The sequence below is a fragment of the Acipenser ruthenus genome, chromosome 26 (genome assembly GCF_902713425.1).
Source record: "Acipenser ruthenus chromosome 26, fAciRut3.2 maternal haplotype, whole genome shotgun sequence".
Lineage (NCBI taxonomy): Eukaryota > Metazoa > Chordata > Actinopteri > Acipenseriformes > Acipenseridae > Acipenser > Acipenser ruthenus.
Genome location: NC_081214.1, coordinates 25082374 through 25110356, shown reverse-complemented (window position 1 = coordinate 25110356; position 27983 = coordinate 25082374). Strand labels below are relative to the sequence as shown.

The following is a 27983-nucleotide window of genomic DNA, read 5'->3' as shown; positions in this document are numbered from 1 at the left end:
CAGGACCCGGCACAAAAGCACGACTACCCAAAGCCCCTCTGATTACTGCTTCACTAGAACCGCTTACTACGGAAATCAAAACGTCACACTTCGAGTTGTCTTTATTTGTTCAATTTTATTAACAGTTTGAGAATGCTTTCTGAGCAGCAAACCTATCGGCAGAACAAGCTCCGCTTGGCATTAGAAATACAGCAACACAACAATATTAACATTCTTTAGATAGGAACTTTTTTTTTTTTTTTTTTTTGTCTTTCACATAATTTAAATGAACAAAAACGTAAAACTAACATGCCAATGGGACGGTTACATTAGTAAATAGACGCTTCTTTTACAAAAATCAAAAAGCTAGTTCTTTTTATCTGTTTTTTTAATACAAACAAAAAATGTTCTACAAGTCTTAATCAAGCGGCACTTTTCATTTTTTTTAAATCCTTTTTAAAACAGCTGGTGCTTTTAATATACAGATTTGTTATATAAAAAACCTCCTATGTATCTATGAAACTGTGCACAGGTATAAGAGAGCCATTATAGTAGATACACATTGAAAATAGAATACTCATTGAGATGTGTAACCAAGCAGAAAGCACTAATTGTGGCTTTGCAATGCTATGTACTGAATTTATTGAATAAACATTTCTAATACTGAACTTTTTTTTTTTTTTTTTTTTTTAATAATACTGCAAAAGTACGTATTTGCCTTTCATTGCGTTCACAGGTGGGAATTATGTACCTTTCCAAGAACACAATATTGTAGTTAAAAAAAAAAAAAAAAAAAAAAACTTAATTTTAAGAAATACAGTTTTTTTTCAGCATTTTTCATCCTTTACTGAAATTACTGACACTGGCGGACCTGCCGTTTTACACACTGCAAACCTGCACTTCACATTGTATTGCTTTAAAGGCACAACATATAAAAGGATTTCGAGTCTTGCGGTAGCTGCACAACTGGACACTGTTTCCTTTGGCAATGTGGCCAATTGGCAAAACAGACCTGCGCATGCATATATATATATAATGTGTGTGCGTGTGTGTGTGTGTAGCACTGAGGTAGTGCAAAGTTCCACTCACATAATACTGACTTTACCACATGATGCCTATCTCAATATTTAATTTTAATTCTATTCCATTGGTGGCTTGTATCATCAAGGTTAAATTACAGCACAGGGATGAAGTTTGCATAATAAAACTGGACATGGTAGATAAAGATGTAGCTCCTGTACTGATCAGTACAGACTACAACTGGAATTAAATTGCAAGCGGGACTAAAGGAACTATGCTGCAGGCTGCAATATGAAGGCACAAGATCCCCTCCATACTGTTAAACAGTGATAGCAATGCAATCAGTGTTGTTCTTTTCAGAGTCCAGTGAAAGCAGGTTTGCAGTGAAGGGCGACAGGCCCGCTGGGACTTTCCTGCGGTGCGACTGGCTGGTGCAGATCACATGGACTCAAACTCGTCGACACGCTGTTTGGTGTTGCCTTGCCGGATCTGGCGCAGCGTCTTGTACTTGTCACGCCCCGCCCGCACGTTCTCCGCGTGTATCATGTCGTTCGCCGTTTTCTTGGTCTCGTCCCGGGCGTTGGCGAGCTCGGAGGTCAGAGCCTTAAGAAGAAAGAAAACAGGGTCACTAAATGACAGCACACAGCGGTGCTCCCTCGCTACATTCTGGACAGACAATTAGTGAAGGGTTCTGAAACAGCACAGTTTTCTATCAGAATAACTTCACTATAAATTAACTGAATGATCATGAAATAACAACAGCTCTACTCACAATCAAACTCAAACATCTAAAACTACAATCACATCGATGACCCAGGTCCCAGAGAATCTAAAACTACAAATCACATCGCTGACCCAGGTCCCAGAGATGATGGCCAGTGTCCAAGGCACTGACATCCCACTGTGCCACCAAGTTAATAAAAATAGTTTACAAAGAACCATATCTGATATCTAGACTGGTCCTGTAATTGAACTGCATTCCTGGCTGTGTCTCACCCCTCGGTTCAAGTAAACTTGTGTTTTTTGCTATCTAATGCTTATGCTTGTCAAACAGCGCTCCAATACTGTATTGCGTGGATAGGGGAACCATTAAACTGGGTGAATATATCCTGTTTTAAACAGCCAGGCATGTTCATCTGTTATTCCACAGCTAAGCCCCTCCCTCTGGGTCCCCTGCTCACCAGGAGGTGCTTCTGCACGCGCTCGTTCTTCTCGGCCTCGGTCCTGCGCTCCTCCTCACTGCGGTCTTGGATGGTCCCCTCTGACGTGAGCTCTGCACTGGCCTCGGCTCCATTCTCCTCGTTCTCGTCGTTCTCATTCTCTGAGTGGACTGGCTCCTGAACGTGACACACCATCACCTTCTTCCTCAGCTCCTCCTTGGTCCTCTCCAGGTCCTCCTGGACCGAGGCTGCCTGCAGCAGCACAGACACACACACACAGTTAGGCATTTCAAAACACTGCTACAGCCAAGGGGATCGGTTTTCTACTCCCTCAAATGGGATTGTTTCACAAATCTCTTCATTAATGATGCATAGCTATTAGAAGTCAAGGACGGTCTTTAGCAATCATTAGGATCTACTTTGTAACAGGCTTTCATTTTTTAATCAGTATATTAAATGGCAGTATATTAAACTGTCAAGCTTCTGATGTTTTGGCATGGTGATATATGATCCAATTTTACCAGATTACCTAAGACTAGTATGAAACAGAAATAGCTTTACTCTACACACTAAGTTTACCACCTATGTTTGACAATGATTTAACATTTAACACCTGCCTGAAACTAAACTATCAGTGCCCCTACAACAAACATCCCGGACTGCTACACTGCTTTGACTTTTGATTTTGAAACCCTGTCGGCTGTATTGCATAGACAGCGTTTCAATTCATAAAGCAAGGGAACACTACACTACCTCTGTGTTTATTTTAGGAAGCACAATAACAGGACATGTGGGAATTGCCATTTATTATCATATTCTTTCAAAACCCCCAAAAATATGGAAAATAACACAATGGGGCACCCAACATCCTCCCAGGCAAACAGGATTTCCCTGCCTTAAAGAAACCGAGACCACCCTTCATAGACAGAGACGCCTAGGACGAGCTCCGCTCCGCACACACCCCCCCCCCCCCCCCCCCCCCCGGCCCCCCCACACACACACCCACACCCACAGACACACACAGCTGGGGTCTATACAGAGCTACATACGTACATGTGTCAGTTACACTGTGGGTCAGGTCACTATTTTTAGAATAAGGAAAAAATGACAGGGGACTGATTAGCTTATTAAGATTTTGCTCTGGGGCAAGAATCCACTTTTAGCCGATAGTACGCCTCATATGCTTGGAACATTGTTGTCATCCTGATAATTGCTTTTAATTCCGCCCTACCTATAACAGCCCTATGCTGGGTACCCATGCTTAGTACTGTTAACCCTTTCATGACCACTGTGCTATATAGCCCAGAATTCAAACTTATACCTTTGGTTTATTAAGGGGAATTCAGGGAATCTTAAGAGCTGAGAGGCAATAAAATGACCAAGAAAGCGCATACAGCCTTGGAGCCAAAAGCTCTTGGTTTGTTTCTAAGTCCTGCCCTGCACACTGCAGCTCAGCTCTCTTGACAGTTGGTGACACACAAGGAGCACCGCACCTTCTGCTGCCACTCCATGGCTTCGGTTTCCTTCTTCTTCTGGGTGTCCTCCAGGAGGGAGATTTTCGAAGTTAATTCCGCCAGTTCAGTGGCCTGCAGAAACAGAACACGAGTCAGCAGATATAAAAATGAAAGCTATCCTCGCCTTCTGCACAGATGTGCATTTAACCCTTCCACTCCGGTGAACATTCTACCTGTTTGAAGTCTGAGTGACATAACTTGACTTTCTGCTTGTGTATCAGGACAAATATCCACAGAACGTAAACCATATTAAACCTTTCTAAACAGCTGAGAGTCTGAAGATTATTAAGATGATGAAATATACCTTACGATTATCTAGTTTGAATGTGAAAAAAAAGCATTGTCTCCATAAGTGATCTCCTACCTAAAAACTGTAAAGTATCAGTGGAGCCACACCCCTCAGGAACTAGGACCTAAAATAATTTTATTAATGCTGGGTCTGGTTTTGATTTTACACCAAATTGTTTGGCGGGTGCGTAAATGTGAAGAAGTTAGCCATCAGATAGATCTATCAACTCATCAACATCTTCTGTAAAAAACAATTTTTTCGGGTCGGTAAGAATTCTTGTTTATGTAAAGCAGTTTAGTGTGCTCTCCAGTAATGCTGCGCTTGAAAATCAAGGGATATACGGCAATCGAAACTGTGACCCCTTCTGTCAGGAGGTTTCAGCTAAAGTACCCTTTATAATCTTCATTCACTGAAGGGTACCACAGTTGCAATAAACAGTCTGGGGCTGACAAACTGCTGGTTTAAGACAGAATACTAAACAGCAGACTTAATTCTTAAAACTTAATTGGATGCACATAATTAAGACAGTATTTGGGAATCTCTTTGGAAGCACTCGTATTCGCTTAAAACTCTAATACTTAACAATGATGCACTTCCTTTTATTATTAAAGCCAGCATACGCCTGCTTCACCTATATATAAGACACTCAATCAAAATCGAGCATGCGTACAGGTGGAAGATGTGGACGTGATAGATTCTGTGTATTTGTTTTCATCTGCGGTTCACTCTGAGCAGCTAAACAAAGATTACATAATTTTACACAGTGTTTTAGAGAATATATGCTGTTAAAAAATCATTATTTTTTACTTTCATTTTTATTTGTGCAATTCTGAGTCGTCCTACGTACCCCCTATGACCCTTAGAAGTACCCCCAAGGGTAGGCGTACCCCCAGTTGAAAACCCCTGCTCTAAGCAATTAACATCACCACTGTACCTGAAATTTGAGTGCTGAAGTATTCTAACTACACGCATGTTGGTAGTGATTTATCCAAACCACACATGCCAGGTATAATAGAGAGGCAGGTATATGGGCTGTAGTGGCAGTAAATGCCCTGTCCTGCATACTGAGCGGGGATTCTGTCAGTGGATCCGGGTCTGTGTCTGTACACCTGGTTTGAATCGATGCGGTTTTATCTGTTGGTTTCCTCACCAGGTGCTCCTGGTTCTTCATTTGGCTCTCAGACTGATGCAGCAGGGCGGCCTTGGCCTCCTCTGCCATCCTGCGCTCCTTCTCCAGCCTCTCTGCCTCCTCCTTGGCCCGCTTCCTCTCCTGATCCAGCTCGATGGCCCGTCGGGTCTGCTCCTCCAGCTCTGAGGGGAGAGGGATGCTCGGTCAGGCTCTGTCACCCCCCCCCCCCCCACACCACCACCACCACCATTCTAATCCTGAGCTGAACCAGTGCCCAGCATTGTGTTAGGATGAACAGATTGTATTGCACTGTAAGAGCTAGTTATTAAATAAGGCCCAAATGACTAACCCCCCTCATAATAACCTGCAGGTACCTGGTCATGTTCTCCTATATTGTGTGGATTATATACACAGTCCTATACTATACTGTGTGGATTATATACACAGTGCTATACTATACTGTGTGGATTATATACACAGTCCTATACTATACTGTGTGGATTATATACACAGTGCTATACTATACTGTGTGGATTATATACACAGTCCTATACTATATTGTGTGTATTATATACACAGTCCTATACTATACTGTGTGGATTATATACACAGTCCAATACTACATGTGTGGATCCCAACCTTGCTGGGCCTTCTTTGTCTGCTCCTCAATCAGGGCGAGCTTTTCCATCAGCTCTGCCTTCTCCTTCTCAATCTTCTCCTTGTCCTTCTCAGCCATCTCTCGCTTCTTCTTCTCATTCTCCAGCAGTGCCCTGTGAGAACAGCACAGTCAGGGGGCAGCTCCCTCCACTCATGCAAACTAAGGGGCATGCTTTCAACAGGTTTAATCCAGTCTTTGATGCACTGCTAGGTTTGTTTTTTTAAAGTCAATAAAAGTCAAGGTCTCTTAGGCATTAAATTAGGCATTAGGAGTTAAAGAATGGGTGATAGAAGTATGCAATCATCACAATTCGATTTAGTTATGGACATTACGGGTGCATTACCGCCTGTTCTTGTTTTTGCATTTAAACTGGATTTAAAAATCAATGGGGAAACGTTCTTTTTTCATTTTATTTTTTTGTGAATGCATTAATGCAGAGCAGCACCGACCTGTCCATCTGCTTCTGGTGCTTCTCCTCGCGGGCCTGCGCCTTCATCTGCTGCACCTCGATGGTGTCAGGCTTGCGCCGCCGCATGTACAGCTCGTGGTTACCCATGCACAGAGCCAGGATGCGCTTGTTGATCCTCAGACGAGGGGCGTAAAACACAAAGTCCTGAAACAGAGAGCAGGCGTCTTTATCCACCCTCTGCGACGTCACCCAGTGCCAACATGCAGATTGGCAGCATGTCTTTTTGTTGTTGAGCCCAGGACAAAATGATCAACCTAACAAAACAACCCGATAGTCCCGTTCATGTGTCCTATTCCAAGGCTATTCGTGGTTCTGGCCCTGGTTGGTTATTCCAAGAACTAGGTTAAAAACCTACAGTTCAAGGACTTTTAGTTTTCGAGCTCCTTCACTTTGGAACTCACGTCGATATTGTATCCAGAATTCTGAGTCGGTCAGTATTTTTAAATCTAAGTTCTGATTTGGCCTTTCACTAGCGAGCAGTTTGGAGCTCTTTAGACTTGCTGTTTATTTTATTTTATATTTTATTTCTTCATAGTATCCTGGAATGCTTGCACATGAAGGACGCTATATACTGTAAATTAAATTGGTATGGTATGGTACAGTCCTTCAGAAGCCTGGACAAAGGTATTCTTTTATTTAAATAGAAAACTAAAATATAATGATGACATTAGAAACACTTATTACTGTGTGCTGGGTTGCATTTTAAGTTCCATATGATTCCCTTAATGTTAACATATGCATAAGACATGCCCTAAAATGTAATAATAAATAAATACTGTGGTGAGTACTTACAGGAGCTTTCTTGTCAATCGGCTTGATTACAAACTTCTTATCGTTAAAGGAAATATTTCTGATTTCACTCCATGGGAATCCAATCTTAGGGTTCATCCTTTAAAACAGAGGGTAAAAAAACAAGTTATAAATATAGACTGCAGTGGAGCTTGTTACTTGACACAGCTGTGAAGTGCTGAGTCTACAATGCTGTTGCCCCGTCTCAATATTTAGATATTCACAAGAGCAATCTCGCATCAACATTCACAATTAGCCTCTTATGTTGTACGAGTGCTGTGCAAGTAAATTACAGCACTGTACAAAACATAGAAGACAGATTTGTGACTCTGATGAATACCCAACCCAGCAGGGCATTACTTGCTAGATAACAGCACCCATAGCCCTCAGTCCAGTCCAGTCCTGCTTTGCCTGTGCTGTGTAGAGCGTACTTGTCATTATGCTCGTATATATTGAGTCCCAGGGCGTCCACTCCCAGCCACAGTTCAGAGCCTTTCTTGTTCTTGATGCTGAAATAGTTCACTCCGTACATCTCCAGATCCTGGGCGATCTTCAGGTACTCCATCATGGAATCCTCTCTATTCAGAGACAGAGACAAAAGCATGGATCTCAATGTGTCCTCGTGAAACTACTCAAATATATTTGACCTTAAAAAAAAAAAAGATAGAAAGAAAGAAAGCACAGGGCGAGGGAATGGCTTAATGGCCACTTGAGTTATTATTATTATTTATTTCTTAGCAGACACCCTTATCCAGAGCGACTTACAATTGTTACAAAATGCATGAATGCAGACCAGCGTTTTTTTTTTGTTTGTTTTTTCTGAAAATTCATATTTCAAAATGGTTTTAAATCACTGGACCTGATTGTTTGCTGTGATTATTTTACCTTCGTTTGCAGGAGAAAAATAAAAGCCTCTTAAATCAGTGTCTTCCGAATATATTACACAGGTAAAAACTAGCATTATTTGACCACGTTTTGAATGTTTCCTTTTGTTTTAGCCATGATTGTGCCTGCTTTCCTATGCTTTGTGTCAGTGTACTGTATACCATGGTGAAAATAATGCATTTAAACACTGTGAATGGTTTAAGCCCCATTTTACTTGTGTCAAAAAGAGTTATTAACCCAACAGATCCCTTCATTAACGTTGTGTAGCTGGAAGTGTGTTAAAAATAGAACCTGATTTCACCCTCATTTTATCAGTCACACAGTCACAGGGCTATTATTAGGAAGTTCCAGGACTCTGTAAAGAACACCACTGGTTGATAAGTGTGACCCTGGGTTCTGTGTGGTAAGCGCAGCAGTTCTAGAATGCGCAGTATTCCCTGTGTAAGATACCTTAGAATTCCTCTGTGTTCCTCGTGCCAGACCTGAATCCGCTCCTCCCACTGCTCCTTGTTCAGCTTGTGCTGCTCCAACACTCTGCAGACAAAAACCAGCCGGGATATATGAAAACGCCACGCCAACCACAACCCACGCCACTTCGAGCAAACCCCCTCTCCTCAGCCTGGCACCCATTTCCAAGGAATGCTTTCTTACCAGAGGGGATTTGATACAGAGCACCAAATAATAGGGATTTGAATCGAGCCAAATTGAAATCACTTCTAAAAGCTTCAAAGGAAATGTAAGGGTGGGTGGTGGTGTTGAAAGCTGACGGCGAGATTTTAGATGGATTGCTGTTATTGTGCAGTACATGTGGAATCACACACAGTCATTACAATACTGCTGCTGCTCCTGGTCCCTTTGATAATGAGGTGTGCAGCTGAGCCAGCTTCCCTGTACAAATATGTACAAAGACATGGACTAATAAAGATATAACACACCCACTGTGATGGTGCCAAACAGAAATGTATTGAAAAGGATAATTGCAGCTGAAGGACTAGAGATTGAAGCTTCGCTCTAGAAGCAGGGCCTACCTCTGTGGCAGCAGCTTGTCGTTGCTCAGGTAGCCTGTTTTGTGCAGGTCTTTGTTGAAGTCTCCGTACTTGGCTTGCACGGCGTAGGAGCCGAGCAGCACGGCGGTCTCGGGCGGGCAGTAGATGTCATCGTTGAGGAGCCCCTCCTTGACCTGCAGGAAGAAGAGGCGCTGCGTGATGTCCTGGATCAGCTCCTCGGACACGTCCTCGGGGTAGAACTTCGCACGGAACTTGAACAGCAGGGGGCTTTCCTTGCGCACATCCTGGGCAGTCACCTGCAGGGGCACGCGACAAAACGTTTACTCCAGCATTTCATTAATTTAACCAAACTAAAACCAAATCAACTAAGTTCTATATTTCAAGATATCCTCTTAATGTGTTTTGGTAACGTTCTGCAACATTAACATGTTTTTTTTTTCTCCTTTAAAAAAATAGGGTTAGTTAATTAAAGAATGGAAAGGAAACTTTGAAAATATGGCCCTTACAACAGCAAAACACCAAGCTGCTTTTACACATTTATAGAAGCGATGACTGCTGGGTGCACCTGGAGCAGGAGCAGATGACAGTCCTCAATGTTATATGAACTATCCACCAAGCTGGGAGCCGCTGCGAGGCCACAGATGACGCTCCTGACAAAACAGTAAAAGCCGCTCACCTTCTTGTTGAGCTTGAGCCATGTGGAGAAGCTCTTGGTGTCCTGGTACTGCAGTCCGAAGAACCACACCTCCCTTAGGCCGATGGTCTTCACCACCTGGGAAAAAATCAAAGCCGTGGCGTTTATTAGTGACATCACAGCTCTGCTGCACCTTGCAGCTTCCCGCCCGTTCTACCAGGAGGACTGTGGACCTGCAACCCCCCTCCATCAACAGCTCTGAACGCCTCGGTCAAGCTAACTAGCAAGCACCACACCTCTACCAGGAGGACTGTGGACCTGCACTACTGAAAACCTATATCTGGAAATGGACCGGTTTATTTGCTGCCACAATACACGCTGTAGCAGCAGTTACAATGTGCTAAATTCTATTGTTGGTTTATGTGTTTTTGCTTTACATTTTATAATATTTCAACTTTAAATGACACTCACTCATGTGCATTTGGGCATTTTTTGGCGGGTATTTAAGCCGTCTATACTGTTCCAGTGTCACCATAAAATATATTTAACAAGCTGGTTAAAACTAAATCTAAATCCACCACAAGCTGTGAATCAGCAAAAATCAAAGACTCCTATCAACGGAGCCCTGCGCAAGACCCTCCCTCCCCTTTCCAGCTGTATAAAATCAACAAGCAGGGTCTGGCGGCACATTCCTGAGATGGTAACTAAACCTTGAGGTGGGTGTCTGCTGAGCCGCAAGCTCAGAAAAGGCTTGAGTTTCCAGGAGAGCGGGTGGGAGGTGTCAGAGGAGGCGAGCAGAAGAACAAGGCCCATTGCACACAGTTAAAATAGCAAAATAGCCTGCACCAAGATGAGGCCTTGAACCTTAATAGTGACGAAAGATTTCTGTTAAACAAAATAAATATGCAAGGAGGTGGAAAGTTCTTGTTAGGGAGTATTTTTAAAAAGGTACAACGGTTCTTCAACAACATTTATTCCCTGACTACAGTATTCTACAGGACTGACAACAATACTACAGTCACCAGCATGACAAAGCAATATCGTAGAGATCGTCTCAGTGGTTTTATTCCTGGTTAAAGAATGAATAAATACTATATATCGTAAAGCTGGCAAGTTTTCTAAATAAGGTTCACACTGTCCAGACCAGCTGAAACCTCACCAACAACTTTATTCAGCGCTGAATGGAAAGACTTATTTAGTAAAAAATAGCCGTTTCTGGCTGAATACTATTTTGCAGGCTTGTTTATTTATTTTTCTAAAACTGAATCATGCCATATTATCTTACATCAAGAAAAGGACGTCCTTTCAGCACAGAGCCAACTCCAATTCTGTGTCAATCCTAATTACAATTTAACAAAGCACCCAATGTAAGAGAGGGGTCTGGTACAGGGAAGTGGGATGAGCGTTCATCTAAACATGAACTGTATCATTGGGAATGGGGTAAAAAAAAAAAAAAGATTCAAAGATTATAAAGCAGTCTGACAGCGAATGGGTAATCCAATTGTCTGCTCTCTCAGAAGATTAGCTGCAAGACCTCCTATTAAGAATGTCGGCTCCAGTCAGCATCAGACCCAATACAGGAAGAGCGAGCCAGTTTCATTAGAAATAAACGAATGTTCCTGTTGATGCTCTTGGAAAATGAAAAGGCCAGGGGAGCGCTAGAGTCTAAACCAAACCCACACTTCATTAAAAGGTGAAGGACTTTTGAAGTAGTACAGTAACACTACTTCAGGCTGTGTCCCTGAACGCAATCTTCATCTTTTAATGCACTCCGAGTCAATTTTCCGAGTTGCTGGTTTTCTAGCAGTACTGTACTCATGGAGGGTAAATTCTCACTTCTGACTAGCACCCCATATTTACTGGGCAATGGATGTTGTACTGTGGAATCTGCACAACTCTCACAAGCTCTTTCTTTAGCCTCTAGGAACTGTTACTCTCACTGTTTTTACAGAGAGACGCAGGTTGCACTGCTAGCTGTCTGGAGTTATAGTTTTCTCTTGCAATTACAGGACGTGTAAACTACTCTCAATAGATGTCAAAATGTGCCCATTTTCTCACTCAGATTAAACATGTGATGGCTTTTGCGAGGAATTACCTCCCAATGGATTCCGTATTGTTCTGTAAAGCAGTGAAACACTGCGTAATGTTTAACAGAAATATCATCAGGAAGTCGTTTCAATTTCCAAAAGCACTGCACATGGTCATTTTCAGACTGCACCTAAATAAATGAACTTCCACAAAACTGAGCTGTCATCTCCTGGGATAACCCTAAAATAGCCTTGCCCTCTTTATGAAATCCCTGATATTGCATCGTTTACTTGGTCACTGCACTGCTGACTAATTTGCTGTACAATAAATGAACATCCTGTGCATGACGACACATACTGTGTATTGCTGTTACACAAGCCAGGCCTCTTTATCCCTTCAGTTCTGACAGGGCACTGTTTCCATGTTCCCCACTTCAGCGTCTTAAAATAACAGCCTTCAATCTCAAGAGACAAAGGGATCACGAAGGCAAGCTAGTCTAGTTCAGGAAGCCAAGAAATTCCACTAACAGTGTAGCTGGAAACTTCCTGTCTATATACCGTACAGCCCAGGCAGTTTCAGCTCAGGATGTTACTGATTTCAATTGATTTCCATAGTTGTCTGAACTTGGGAGACACCACAGTAAAGTTGATGAGTTAGCTGGGAAAAGGCTCTTTGGGAAAATAAACTGCAAAATTTGTTCCTACAGCGTGAATTTATATTTTCCAATCATGCTTTTTCTAAATGTTAATTTATCCCACGTCATGTGTTTAGTGCCCAGCAGGTGGCAAGCACCTATGGCAAATCACAATTTTATTCAGGATGGAAAGCAGGAGTAAAATACAGATACAGTAAGGCATAGAAACACCAGAAGTGGTCAATACAGTGTGTAGGTGTTCACACTGTGGCTGACACGGGCACACCTTGCTGTTTACATGTAGGCTGAATGAGAGGCTAATACAGTATAGTGTGCAGTCAGTACACGTTCACAAGTAGCTTTATCATACTGCTCTTTCAAAAGGAAAGAGAAAAACAATAAGAGGGGAACGAGGGTGAATAGGACAGGCGAGGATTGTATTCTGAAAGGGAAAACAAGAGTCTCATTGTGGATCCACAGGAAGCCGGCCCATGTGTCCAAATCAGAACGCACGTCACCAGAGAAAGCCCATCTGCTCCTGCACAAACAGCGGAAAAGCATCCCAGACCAAGATGCTTTCAATCAGACTGCTACGTGTTGTGTCTGGGAGGCGCTAAAAACCAAACGACTGCCAAGAAATCTACCCGCACCGAGGAAGAGGTCAGCAGTTTGGCCACTGGGTCTTTATCCATTTATGTGGGCATTAAGTGCTTTTTGAATGCGATTGAGAGTCCTGCAATAGTCGTCTCAGGGGCTGCCAGATGTTCACAGCATGTGCTGTATTGAAACTGTACTCACAGGGCCAGCTGCTGTAAGAACACTTTACTGCCGGGCACAGAACAGTGGAACACTGATTTGAATTATTCAGCTGTTTTTAGTTCATGTGAAAGCATCAGCATCACGTATTACAGTGAGGAGTTTATTGCAGCTGCTGTCAACATCCTGTGCCTGTGGGTAGCTTGGGGCACGCCTGGGGTCCATTACAAGTGTAATTGTGCAATTCCTAATTCAATTACAACAGCATTGGAAATTGAACCTGGGCACAGCTGCGGAACAGTAATTATACCACATAACTGATCAATACAGTTCAGTTTGGCATTTATTCGTCATACGATCATTGCTCTTGTATTTTCAAACACTTTTAGTGACCCCGTTTATTTGAAAAAAATGAATAAAAGTTCTATAGTATGTTTCTATATTTATCCCTGCAATTGTTGCTGGGTTATTTAGGATAAATAGAGGAAACATGTTAATGTGGGCAGTTGTTTATGTTACTTTAATGTAATTGTAATTGTGATTTCAAACAATTCTGCTGTAATTGTAATTCTAATTAATCCCAGGTGTGATCCGGGGCATTGCTGTTTCTTGACTCTAATCTAATGGATAACCAATTAATGACCCGACATCCTGTTTCTCCTGTTTAACATTATCTGCTGTCATTATTTAGATTCTTCATTAGCATTAATTAGCACATTATACAATACTACTCTAACTACAGTATCTAATCTAGTGTACACTCCATTATAATGTATTGTGAAGCAGATGGGGGAAAAAAATAAAAATAAAATAAAAAATACCTGGACTACCAGAATTGGGTTACACAAAACCAATGTATTTCTTTAGGGAAGCCTCATTTAGAAACGCACCCCTTTATTTTCCTGTACTGTGCCTATACTAGCTCATGCATGACCCTGCTATCCTATAAGCTGATTAATGCCACATCCACAAAATGAACGTTCCTTGAGCACATGCACTATGGAAAGCTGTGGCTGTTTCCCATATTGCATCTAATCTGGCAGGAGCAGGAGCCTCGTCTGGGAACAAATCCCACAAGTGAAAGGCAGTTATTTTACCACAGACCCTCTATTTTACAACCCTGACCCGCCAACACAGGAAATCTTCACACATGTCCCCAGCCTCGCGAAACGAACAAACTTCATGCAGCACAAAATTATTACAACGCAGACACCACAAGTGGCACCGGTGCAGGTCTGCAGGATAACTCCACTGACCACTCTAGTACTCCTTTGAGACACTGAAACAGTTTAATTATCTATCTGAGGGCAGTCTTTCTGCAACGCTTCTCAGTGCTAAAACAGGGTTACATTATAAACTATAATATCAAACGATTAGAACAAAAGGAGTCCAGACAAGCATTAGAAATGAAAGCAGTGATGACTTGAACAATCTTCACAACTACTTCTAGATCTTTCCGCTCCTGTCACATGAGAGGCACTGGAAAACACCCAGTGTTTTGTTTGTTTAATCCAAACGCAGTGCAGTACAGACCACACCCATATACTGCTGAAACAAGTTTATACAATCCCATCTCCTAACTAAGCAGCTTGCTACTAACCACTGCAAATCACTGCGGACTGCCTAATGTGTGTGTGTGTGTGTGTGGCAGCAGCAGCAGCAGCAGGCACAGGGAACACATTACAAAGCCAGTCTGTGCTGTCTTGAACGTGGAGAGCTGAATCAGTTCACAGAGAAAATGGATACTGTGAGTCAGCGGTCGACCGTTGGCTAAATTGGACCTTAGGGGATTGCAGCTGGAATAGCTAACGGACTCCCAAACAGCTGTAAATAATAATTCTGATCTTTCTGCCCCCTGCTCCCAATCTAGAGTTCCCACCCTTGCAGCTTCTGTGTGTCGAAGGAAAGTATAACACATGAGCAGCTCTTATCCTGCTGTTACCACAGCATGTAGGAACAGACTTATTAAATGTAACCCTGTTTGGAGAAGGCTGATTTGAGGGGCTTGTTAAAAGGTTTGCTACTTAACCCCTCCCCCAGTCTGGACCACAATGTGCAGCACACCAGTGTTCAAATAAGGACTGCTGCTTTTATTTTTATTGGGAGAGACTGGAGCCTGCAGAATAATGAAGTGGAAAAAATAAGTCAAGCCACTTTCTATGTTTTTGTTTTTCCAGAATATCAATGTTTTTAATTTTTTTACAGGGCTTACTGTAACCCAAAACTCTTCAAAGAAGAGCATGGTTCTACAATATATCTGCCCAGAGTAAGTGTGTTTAGGGTTAATAGCACCACCATGTTGTTAAATCCTGTTTCATAGGGTTATTTTTAATTTGCTGAGAATAATTATAATTATTATTACATACAATATAACCTTTCAATGAAACGTTTAGGATTATTAAAACTAACAAGAACTCCTGCAGTATTTATATATATATATATATATATATATATATATATATATATATATATATATATATATATATATATAGCTGACTGTTCTGCATGAGATGGTGCCCTGCTGTACCACGTTGCTACGGCACGTTGCAAAGGATTAAGCAGCGAATGAGAGAAAGGCTTCAACAGAAAGGCGTCAGTCTGAAGCAACACTGCTGCTGTGCCGGTCACAGGGAGGGGGTTCTGTCCATGCAGAGAGGCTGCAGTAACTGAGGGCAGAGCCAGGGCTGTGAGGAGAAGGACGATTACTAAAACAGGAACTGTACAAATCAGCAGCACTAAATACACAGCCTGCACGTTTCCATTTCAGCATGGACCGGGCAATGCACTACAGTCACCCATACATCAGCACCAAGTCATTTTAAAGAAAGGCTGCACTAGGAGAATAAATTCAACAGTTCCAGCATCTTCAACAAATACCAAAAGGCATAGATGCACATTGTAATAGGCTACTGGCCTGCTGTTTTGAGTGGAGAGGCATCATCCCTGTGTGATTAATAAAGTTAAAGGAGGGGCTTATTATGATCTCAAGCTGATTATATTATTAAAAGCAGGCCCCTCTAGAAGTAAGCTCATGTTCCCTGGTAGATGGTGGCTTTATGAAGAGGAACCTGGCCAGGCTTGGACCTACCTGATCAAAGAGCTGTTTACCAGTCGTGTTGGGCTGGATAGCAAACTCCAGCTCTGCATCCATTGTGGTGACTCGCACGCTGATCTGTGAACAGAACCAACACAAGAACGTTATAGTGCTTTATTACCTGTCACAGGTCAGCCCAGACAATCACAATACAAGAAACCCCATTAGATGCCCAGTAATCTTAGGGACGAAAGATCTCACGCCTTCCAGCAGCCTTGCACAATCCGGTATAAACCCAACTCCCCTTCACCATAACAGGTATTCAGTTTAGGGTTTATGTTAGCAATAGCAATTCACTATGACCCTCAGCTACAGTGTACTATTACATAAGCACACATCACACACAATGTGTTTGCTGGTCTGAAATGTGTTTTGTAATTCATAATAATAATAATAATAATAATAATAATAATAATAATAGACTACAGTAAGGGAAGGGAATGCACAGTTTTTGTCTCTAAATCTGAAAACCTACACATGAAGTCACCGAGTAGAAAACAGATTTTACAGTTCTCACCTCTTCCACTATAAGAGGTCATACCGAAACTCTAAATGTCTATGAGCTGCTGCTAAAAATAAGGATATTGTTGCCAATAACTTCTCATAATGCTAAAAATGGGAAGTGAAAGGCCAGTTCTGGGAGCCACCCAGTTTTTAATGAGAAATCATCATCTTTCTGGGTTCAGTCCTGGCTGGGAGGAAGCAAAAGCATAGCCTAGCAGAACACAGATCAGGATTCATTAAAAAAAAAGTGTATGTTTTTTGTTTTGCTAGTCCTTCATGTCTGATTAAATATAATGTCAAATCTGATTAATGAATTCATCTAAGGGGTGTATGTACAGTACTCTGAAGATTCCAATAGCACACTACACGACAAAACACTCACAGCTGATATGGAAAGAAGCAAGAGACAATCACTGCATCAACAGCATCTAAAACGATCAGTGGTTTGGATGTAACTTCAAGAAGCACACGCATTCCACAGGGGATAAGAAACTGATTTGAAACTGATGATGTTTTCCATTGAGGGTGAGGGAGAAGGGAGGTCTTCCGTGCCTGGTACTGCTGTCTGCCAAATCTCTGCGGAGCGGGGAGACCTGCAGTGTTTAGAGACTGAACCTGCAAAGCGTTTTTCACTGCCAGGGGTGAAGACTCAATTAGAAGCGGAGAGAAGACTGACTGTGACAACCCTTTCCCAGGAAGCTGGTCCTTATGGTAAATCACTTGGCAGCCCTGCCACTGTCAGGGTACCAGCCTAAGACAAGGCAGCGAAGGGGGAGGGTAATGCACTGCATTAAAACTGTGGTTTCTAAATGTAATGCTGCCCCTCTTACAGTATATGAGTCCATAAATATACTGCAAGAATTCATTTAAACGCCACAGTTCCAGCTTGTATTGTAAATAGTCTGAGTACAACATGCCATACTCAACATATTCATTGTGCTTCGGGCGTGTGGAATGCCAAGAGGCCCAAACTATCACAGTTCTCTGTAGCAGAGGGGGCTTTGTTCCCAGCGCACAGGACACATCATGTGTCATGGTCCCACAAGTACAAACACAGCAAAGCAGCACAGCTGGATACCCCTGAAACAGAGTCACTGGGACAGGTTTCAACTTGTATAGAAAATCAGTCCTAGGGGGGCAGGAGTAAAACGACCACTGCGAATCATTGTGGATCACTGAATCCTGATTCCACAGCCCTTAAACACTCAATGAGTCGGAGTTTAGCTGAATAAATGTTTTGGTCTGGAAGACGAACCTTTCTTTTCTTACAAACCATCTGTCTATCCCTGAAAAAGCCACTTTTTGAAGGGCTTGCCGACTTCCAGATTGAAAACACTGTTACTGAAGCCAGCGTTGTCATTAATTAGACTCCAACCCTCCTATTTTTTCATTAAAATATCTTGAAACCTTCTTTTATATCAGTAATCCATTCATCCACCATCTATTGGGTTTCAATAGCTTTTTTCTTTGTGTCCTAAAACACACATCACTGTTTTGCAATTTCCACTTGTTCCCAGGGTTGCTGTTATGTGAAAAGCTTACCTTTCCAATTAGAGACCTTAGTCGCTTATGCTTTTGTTTTTTTATAATAGCTGTAGTCACAGTAATACACCTCAATCCCCACACCATTATATGCTTAAGTTTCGTGGTAATCGTACTAGTCCAAGGTCATTCTAGCAAGGTGTGTGCTAAAAACATTCAAGCTTCTAATTATTACCCCAACTGCTGTTCTCAGGAGGTCACACATTAGGACTCTGAGACTCAGTGGACTGTCTCAAGCCCAATTCTATCATTCCTTTCACTTGAACTCTTGATCCAAGCTTGACATATTTAACAACTGTACTGCTTCACAATCTAAACGTCTTGCTCTCATGCATTCCACTGCAGTCACATTCATTTGATTTCAGAATATAGCAGGCGTACTCACAGACATTACGCTTTCCCCGCAGGTCTCAAACTGTTTCTTAAAGGTTCTCCTGCCTAACCCCGCGTTTCCACCGAGTCATATGAAAGCGCTTGCCATTTTTACAGGGATTACACTTCATTAAACCAGTCCCCTTCTTCAGCAGAGTTAAATGGGCTTTTCATACCACTAATCCAATCAGAGCTCGAGACCCCTGCTTTAAAATGTGACCTGTTATTCAGTTTCAGATTTAACCCTTCCTCTGTGCTAATCAATATGAACAACACCAGAAGCCAATGGAATGCCTTTATTATAATCACATGGACGCAGAGTTGCTAAGCCTAACCCAGACTGAAATTCAGGACCACTGTGCCGTGCATCTACCAGGAATGACCAGCATCCCAGAGACAGCTTCTGAAGTGCTGAAGCAAGCGGGAAGACAGCGGCTGCAGAGGACTGTGAAAGGCAGGTTGTGAACCAGCTGTATCTGTTTGATCTGTGTGCTGGGTGAAAAGCAGGGTGGAGTTCTGAGACTGTGAGCATATTGAAAGTGTTGAGTAAATATTTCAACCTTAAATTAACAGTAATAATAGAAGTTTGTCGAACTGGATAAAAAACATATTTTGGTGCGGAACTTATGGAATGAACAAACATGTAAAAAGTCCTTTCTGTTGCAAAACATACCCATGGCGTTGCTGATTTCCTGTATTAGTTAATACTGTCACACAGTAATACTCACTTCCAGTAAGCAAGCTACACTCAGTGCTCTGCAAGAAAGCTATACGATCGTACAGTACTACTAGAGGAAGCAAACCACATCCTCTTAGCTAGGCCTTTGGGCCCAAGCAGGCTGACAAGCTTCATCTGCATGAGTGCTCCTTTGAATCTCATTAGAGAAAATGTGATGAGAAATGCAAAACAGCTACAGTCCAGGTGTGAAATTGCATTCACTTCAACAGCAATAGCAACACATCCCCCTTCTGCTGAGTTGCTTCCTTTGCCTCCTCCTTCACTTTTACACTAAACACCAGTCCACTTTGAAAAGTCACAATCTTTGACTGCATATCCTTTTAAGGGAATTAAAGCCATATCTGACTAATCTCAAAGTCAGCAATCTTTAGGTGTAATTCCTGGAAATGGGGAGATGATGTTATGTGACCTGCTACTTGACCTTACGAATCATTGACAAATGAGACAAATAAAATAAAAGGAGGCCTGAAACAATGGACTGGAAGCCCCCGCTAGCCAAAGACTGAAGGTACACATTCAGAAAGTGCCAGCAGAGTGGGTTGGAGGAGATTGTAACCCTGTCTCACTATGACCAGCCTGGTCTCAAACAATCACCAGAAGCTTGGTAAGAATGATGCAAAGTTCTCCACGCTGGCGACGCCCCACGGCCCTCACAAAGGGCTGCACTATTTCACAGTTGTGTGGCTGACGTTACTGAATGTGTCAGTGGCCCTCCCTCAATATCACAAGCGCCTGTCACAATGCCACTTCCTGCCTTCACCAACACGAGAGCGGACCAGTCTGCTGGGAGGGGATCACACCAGGGCTTTGTGACAGCAGTGTGTGGTGTGGAGCACTTTCCCCCTTCAAAACCTATTACCAAGCTGAAGTTTATTATTTCTACATGTATATTGGTATTACATCAACCGCTAAATAAGAATGCTCCACTGTTATTGGAGGCACTGCAGTGAACTGAGACAGACAGATAAAGAGGTAAGCAAATCAAAATAAACTCCAGGGTGTTACTGGTTACTCCAGAGCTCTGAACTCCCACCTTGTTGTGTCCAGAAGCGAGGACACTGAGCGGCCTGAACCCTTCATTACACCAGTCAGACAGGCTTTGCTTCAAAATGTTTCACAAACTATTTCTGGTATATAAAAAAAAATAGCTCATCTTGAATATGTAAAGGAGGAACTAAGACACGGAAAGTGCTGCCATGGTAAGGGTGGGTCCCTTAAAGTTCTCTTGAGTCTATTCCAAGAACAATTACTGAATGAACAATCATTGTTGAGACCCAGAAGTCACAGGTCTTTCCTTTGACAGTAACTGACTTCTCTCGACACCGATTGGGGTTTGATGCTGGGTAATAATGCAGGTTTATTCGTTTTTAGCTCTCTTATGACCTTTTTCGTACCTCAGTTGTAAAACGTCCCTATGTTTCCAGATTAACTCCACAAAGCATTACAGTGCCTTGAGGCAAGCACACACACAACACATAACATGGACTCCCAGCAACAACTATAGACTGGTAATCCACCGTCACGTATGAAGTTTTCAAACAGATCTGTCAACATTTCATGAATCCAGGTTAAAGGTCAAAGGTCACATGGAATGCAGGTTTTACATGCAAATGATTTGGAGTTGAACAGTTTAACACTGTCTTCTAAATAATTAGTAGGAGGCAGGGACTTTAAAAACAATGATTAAAGCAATGAGGAGACAGAACATGTACGAACAGCTTCTATTTCAGCACAAATCGAACAGGTTACACCCTTCCTAAATGTTAATTTAGGATAACTGCTGCACAGCCTAATTCCCAGTTACATTGTCTGGACTGGGAGTGCTCCTATTACTGGAATGCCCAGTGATTCAGGACAGAGGGTTCCAACTCTAGTTTCATTCACTAGGGTACAATGTTCCTGTGCTTTCCTCGGAAATACAGATTCCTGTGTAAAGGGCTTTATCCTCAAGGGGTGAACCTACCTTGTTTCAGGATTTAATTTTACTGGGAGCCCTTAAAAAATGGACTACATCATTTTTCATAATATTTACTATAGTAAACCTGTATGTAGTATAATGGTCATCACTTAATTACGTACTGCAACCAGTATTTAAAAACGATGAAAAAGGTCTGTTTTAATTATCCAAAGTGTGGAGGAAGTAAATACCCCCTATTAAATATAACTATATTTACTCTCTTGTTTTGGTCATTACAAGAGACTGCAGCACAGTACGTATCACTGGCTTGACCCTAAAATGATCCATCCCAACTCCTTAAGGTACACAAGGAATAGGGCGGTTGTTCAAAATGGTTTCTTAAAACACATTTGAATGTGAATCAAGTATCACGATGAAACTGACACCTCATTGCATGTATAAGACAGACAGCATCTTTTCTATTTGAGGTACACATATGTCCCCTTGTACCTAAAAGGGTTAAGGAAAACAACCAGCATTAAACAAATCAAACCTGGCCCTCCCTGTGATTTCAGACCTCTCTAAATAAGAATACCCTGAAGTGACTAATGCCCTGCTACAGATGCTGGGGTTTCAATAAACAGATTTTGTTAAGACTTTAAAATTATGTTCTTGGTGTTCCAAATTATACGCAACACTGTCTGTAATGCGGTTACAGTGAAATGGCTTTTACATAATCTTCAGGCTCTGAGCCAAACTAAACTAGTAATCAAAAAGTCTGCAACGGTACCTGATGCAATATTCATTAATATCACATACAGACCTTCTTAAAAGCAAACTCTGCTTAAATATATGATCAAATGTAATTTTGAACAGTGAAACACTCTGTTTGACCACAGCAGGGAAGGGATTTAGCTTTCGGCTTCCTCCTGTGAGACTTCTCTGCAGTAACAATGCAGAGGTCAGCAACGTGCCAGCAAGGTCAAACACCAAAATGTGATAAATAAACAGGAAATGAGAAGGAGGACAACTTTCTGTACAGAAACTTAAAAACCGGAGGTGATGAAAAACATGCAACTTGGGGACATAAACCCACTGGCTGATTTAGATTTCGCATGTCTTCAAAACAAGTTTCATTCAGAGTTTGTGACGTGTGGATGGTTTCTAATGCAACCTGATTTGGGCGGGAAGCTTGTAATCTAATACCGCGGCAAATAAACCACAAAACCCAACCAAGGCTTGTGCAGTGGGTTCTGCAGTTAATGAAACAATCGAATCGTCAATGACTTCTGCAGCTGAAATAAAACCTGTAGCAGGTCGTTTACTGAAGACAATACAGGGATCAAAAAGAATTCAGTGCACTGTGAATCAAAACTCCATCCAGACTCACTTTAGAAGCTACAAGAAGTCTCCAACGTACAAGAAATGACTCTTGGATTAAATTGGGCACGCCAGTGAGCAAGATGCCAGTCTTGAAATGTGTTTGTCAGAACATTTCAGTTTCAACCCAGTGTTGCACCATTCAAATCCAAACCACCACACAGCTTGATTAACTGCTTTGTTCTCACAGACTGCTCTGCTTTATAGCACCCGGCTGCAAGATTCAGCTGCAAGCCCTGGGATAGTTCATATTATTTAACCTTTAACACCAGCTACCGCCTGCAGCTTACTTTATTACAAACTGTTAATCTCCGCTCAGCTTGTCATGCTTCCAGAGGTACTTCATGCCCTGCTTACATACCGCTGGTCTAGCCACACAAACTTACATGTGTTGCCTCTGTTGCTTAGCACTTGAACGGTTTGAGAATTTAAATGCAAGATATAAAACAGTACAATAATGAACACATGACTTCATTTCACTGGCAAACACCACGAATCAAGTCTGGATGCACTTTGGCATTCTTATATTCTTGCACTAAAATGCAGGTCGAGTGAATTAAAGACAGAAAGATCATCCCGGCCTTCATGTTGTGTCTGCTTTAAGATCCACTGAAAATATATTTCTTGGGACCAGCCCGGCCAACGACCAAACAATCAAGCTCAGGAGCAACACACCCAAGCATTCGATAATAATATGCAGATACAAAGATGGAAACACTAATAAATGATGTCAAGAAACTATGGTGTGGCAGTTAAATCTTAAATTCATAAAGTCAACAGAAATGCACACTTTCCATGTTGAATAGTGCCTGATCATGTGGTATCTTGATTAAGCATCAATACTATGTGTGCGTTACTGATATGAATGCACTGCATCAGCCTGGTAACAGTACCCCTAGTAACACAACAACACAGCAGTGTCAAGGTAACATGCATATGAAACTGGCCAGTCTGCACTAAACCCTTGTAACAAACGCACTTCTACCAGCTCTACCCGAAATGGAGCTGTTCAGAAATCAGCTGGGTTCAAGGGCATTTGAGGTAGGTCACGCCCTGTGTCGGAATTCTGCATAGCACCTCTATATAGAAGCAGATTCCTATCTAGACACCCTCTGTCCATTAGCCTCAGCTTCTGTCTATTTTCAAAGCAGGATATCTTGACAGGCAGGGACAAGCATGTTGCTGTGCTTGGTCTGATTGAAATCTGAAATACTGCCTCTACTAGAGATATAGCTGTGCTGTAGCGTCGGTGAATAGCATGCCTCTCTGGACAATAGCATGGTTATAGTGGAGCTATGATCAGGAGGTATTCAAGGCTCCAGCTCTCATGCTCCCCAAGGACTCTCTCTGTGTGATAAGGATCTCAATTTGGAGTTCGCTCAACACTCCATTCTTTTATCTGATTGGTATATCTCGCACACACAGAAAAACCTTAGCTACAGACTGTTCGGTCTGACTGTTACACAAGAAGCTACAGCATGTAATAAATAGACCATGCACTGATTCTCTACATCGGCATGATGATCCTTTTGCCAAAAAATAAATAAAAAAAGATATTTTCCGTTATCCTGATTTGGCCTGCTATTATTAGTCACTACACTCCTAGCTGAAATGCTGGAATCCCCGCTCATTACATCATGTCTCCATTTCCATATTGTACAGACACTGAGTAAGTGAGAGTGTGTGTGGAAGTCTAGGGGTGCTGTAATTAGTGTTTTCCGTGAGGCTGCATAGTGGTGTAATAAAGCGGGTCGGCCTCCTAGCTTCTTGGGTGATGACTGAGCTGAGATAACACCACATCATTGTGCTCCCTGTAGCGGGGAGCTTTGCTTCATAAACTGCCAAATAAGGTCGTCCGACCAAGGCAGCATCAAGTGACTGGGAGCCAGGAAAGAGCCGGCGGGGAGCTGACGTAGGCCAGAGCCTTGAGTCACTCTGCAGCACAGTTTCTTGGGAAGTTGAACCAAGGCCAGCAGTATTTAAGGAAGAATTGAATGCCAGTTGGTTTTACTACCAACCCCAAAATGACCGTTTTTGTGTTCAATCACAAAACTAAGTTAATTTAATTTGCAATCAAAAACTGGAACCTTCAAATGTTTTTTTTTATTATTGCTTTTTGAAATATAAATCTATTCAGCAAATTGTAGGTGTAAATAAAATGAATGCCATGGCAACGAGACAATGCTAGAAATAAAAAACAAATCCCTGACCTCTTAAATTATAGCTGGTGTTGTACTTCACCTTGAACAGTAGATTCCTTTTATGTTTACGGTATAAATTGGCTTTCACACATGACTTATTACAGTCTGTTGATTAATTAAATAAAGTCTGGTAACTGAGATGCTGTTATTAAAGAAGTCAACAGCAGTCTGGAACACTTTTGTCAACATCAAATCATTTTCCATCCATTGAAAACAGACCAAAAAAAACGTATTTAACTCTCATCTCTATCGCCACTCAAAACAGCAGACCAGTAAAAGTACTAAGCATGTGCCTAACTGCTGCTCTTTGTATATACCGGCTGGGTAGGGGAGTAGGGTAAAGTACTTACAATAACACACAAGCAAGTGTTTAACACGTGTGGAAACGTTACTGTTTAAACCAGTACAACCATGCCAGTCTGGTAAGAAAACAGACAGCTGCTTGCACAGGCCTTGGAGAATTCTTTCAGAAGGAGGATGCACTTCATTTCAGAGTTGCTTACCTAGTCAGATTTACTTCCCACCAGATGGCAAACTGGTGAAATCAAGATTTTTTTTTTATTATTTACTTGCATTCATTATTATAAAGACTAATAAAAGCGTAACTTTTTTTAAACATGATATTGCAACTGAATAAAAACTAGAAATACTAACAAAGACATACCCTGGGATCTATTCACAAAGTCTTAACTCAGGAGTTCCTGTACAATGTTTTAATGAGTCTTTTCAATGAAATGCAATATAGTTTGGTGTACATGAACCGTGTTCTAGAACGCTGGTAAGTAAGCCAGCTCATTTCTTGTATTATTTCATTAAAACAGACTCACATCCTTTTGACACAGGTCAGGACCCAGTATTTATAAGACACAGATATCCACGTCTTTGATCTGGACAGACCGATACCTGCGGTGTCCATGGTAGAAATCTCAACGATGTCATGTGGGTGTACAATCATTAACCGAATAAACCAACGCGTGAGAGGGGAAGGATTGCAGAGTCAGCAAAGAGGTTCTCCAACGTACTTGTTCAGGGGTCCTCTTTTTAAAAACAAATCGAAATAAAGAATAAACGAAATGCTGTGTGAAAGTTGTATGTGGATATGTCATGAAGTATCAGGTATATATAGGAGGCTGCGTGGTCCAGTGGTTAAAGAAACGGGCTTGTAACCAGGAGGTCCCCGGTTCAAATCCCAGCTCAACCACTGACTCATTGTGTGACCCTGAGCAAGTCACTTAAGCTCCTTGTGCTCCGTCTTTCAGGTGAGATATAATTGTAAGTGACTCTGCAGCTGATGCATAGTTCACACACCCTAGTCTCTGTCAGTCGCCTTGGATAAAGGCGTCTGCTAAATAAACAAATAATATCACAAGGCCTCTCTCTTACCACAACAGTGAAGGAATGTTTTACTTAACAGCCTGTTTTACAAGAGAACTCTTCAGAAACGACCACCGAGCTAAGAGACAATTGATTTGTTTATTAATTTATATGCATGGCACCAAAGACATATCTAAACATAGTTACAACATTTAAACAGCAGAGCTAGGGGGCTGTTAGTACACAGTACACTATGACAACAGGGCACATTGCAGGCAGCTACCCGCTGGGTTATCTGGTTACAAGGTGTTATTGAGAGGTGGAGAGGATGGAAACACACGATTAGGCAAACAGACAAATCAATCAAGAGTATTTATAGAAAGTGCAAACTGTCATTACTGTAGACTTTTTAAAAAAAAACATAACTATTAGTAAGTATCTAATATTGCTTTTGAAAAAGTTAAAATGAAAGTCTGATATATTATCATCGCAAAAAAAAAAAGTTTCCAAGTGTGGGCCGTTAAGATCACATCCCTGCCTGTATAATCTACGGTAATTGGTCGTATTAAGGGAATCGCATATCTCCAATTCACCACGTTACGCATTTCAGTATGCACGCATGTGGGCGACAAGCAACCACGCCTTAGTTTTAGCAGTTTACCGGTGGAGCGCAATTTGCGTTAGCTGCTGTGTATAGCTGTCTTAACCCTGACTGTCAAAAAGTCCCATTATCCGATTTAAAAAAAAAAAAAAACACTGAATAAAAAATAAAAAAGATTTGTCCACACAGTACCCGCCTATGTGCAACAAAATGAAGCTGGGCTCCGGGCCTAGGACTGTGGGCAGACAGGAGGCATTTCTAGGCACAGAAAGGCCATTGAATTTGAGAGGCACACTTTTCAACCAATCAGGTTGCAGCAGACAGGGGTTCTTTGTGCCGCTACTGAGTAACTGTTTTTCGCGATACAGCTCACTCGAATAGCATTACAATAAACCGAGGGATGCTGTGAGATACAAAGTACATGCGCATGGTTTCCAACAGCCCCGACCCCATCCCCCCTCTGCTTCCTGAAACTACCCTCTTCAGTAAAAAAACGAACTCAGCGTAATGGCAGTTTCATGTTTAATGATGTTTTAGTTTCTACCTAACGGTACACAAATTCAATTAATCCGGGGTTTGGGCATACATACATATAAATTGTTAGTATTATTAAACACTGGCTACAGTATGAACGTAAATACACTACCATCGAAACTGTGTTCAGCAGTGCATTTTGAGATATTTCCAGTCGCCTACTGTCCTCGGGAGTCCACAATTTTAATTAAAAAGGTAATTTAAGTGTAACCATAACTTGTTTCCCCAATTAATCTCGCACACTTAGAAAATCTGGCACACTACTTTGATAGCAATCTTATATACATAAAAAAAATTGGATTCATAAAAATCAAAAAAATAAACACACACACACAATATATATATATATATATATATATATATATATATATATATATATATATATATATATATATATATATATCACACACACGCATATACAAGTAAGCAACTTAAGTAAGTACTCACGGTTTTCGGCATTTTCCTGTCTCGGTCTGCTCAGAGCTTTGAGAAAATGAACTGTACTCTCGAAACTTTTCAGCAATTCTAACTTTTGCCCATCAGCTTTCCCCAGCAGCAAGGTCAGCCACAAGACGAACACTGCCAAGAGAAGTTATTTCACACCGTTTAAACAAAACTCTTTTGGATTAACTTGTTCTTTTTTTTTCTTTTCGGCAGTTTTCTCAAGTTTGTGTGGCTCAGTGTTATCTTGCTCTCGCAGCTCTGAGTAGGTCTCTAGCTGAATTTCCTGCTAACGGAACTGTCTGAAACCACACCCAGGAAAAATGAAGACATTCGCGTTGAGTTTTGAAGAGAGACCCCGCCCAAAGACTGTGCTGGACCTTTCTGCACGCTGACCCATCTCTGAGTCAAAG

The 27983-nt window shown here is 41.8% G+C and overlaps 1 protein-coding gene across 2 annotated transcripts; it reads right to left on the bottom strand.

The window, feature by feature from the left end:
* Window positions 1–95: 95 nt before the first annotated feature.
* On the bottom strand, window positions 96–27979 carry LOC117430701 (moesin). 2 transcript variants are annotated; one of them, XM_059000882.1, is made up of 13 exons: window positions 27577–27979; window positions 16040–16123; window positions 9576–9671; window positions 8921–9195; window positions 8343–8426; window positions 7439–7585; window positions 7011–7107; window positions 6199–6362; window positions 5731–5861; window positions 5113–5273; window positions 3653–3745; window positions 2181–2411; window positions 96–1602 (listed from the first exon to the last, which is right to left on the bottom strand). In XM_059000882.1, exons 1-13 carry the CDS (start codon window positions 27586–27588, stop codon window positions 1438–1440), a joined length of 1740 nt encoding a protein of 579 aa, XP_058856865.1. In that variant the 5' UTR covers window positions 27589–27979; the 3' UTR covers window positions 96–1437. The 2 variants fall into 2 exon arrangements, with proteins under 2 accessions (XP_058856865.1, XP_058856866.1); XM_059000883.1 differs by lacking the exons at window positions 8921–9195; window positions 9576–9671; window positions 27577–27979 and having other exon boundaries at window positions 16040–16098.
* Window positions 27980–27983: the final 4 nt, after the last annotated feature.

What these genes read in the sequence shown, in the direction of transcription:
- LOC117430701 (XM_059000882.1), bottom strand. An exon ending in GACAAGCTGCTGCCACAGAG is followed by an intron (nt 8,427 to 8,920) that starts GTAGGCCCTGCT and finishes TTTTGTCTGCAG; the next exon opens with AGTGTTGGAGCAGCACAAGC. An exon ending in CACCAGAAGCAGATGGACAG is followed by an intron (nt 5,862 to 6,198) that starts GTCGGTGCTGCT and finishes CTGTTCTCACAG; the next exon opens with GGCACTGCTGGAGAATGAGA.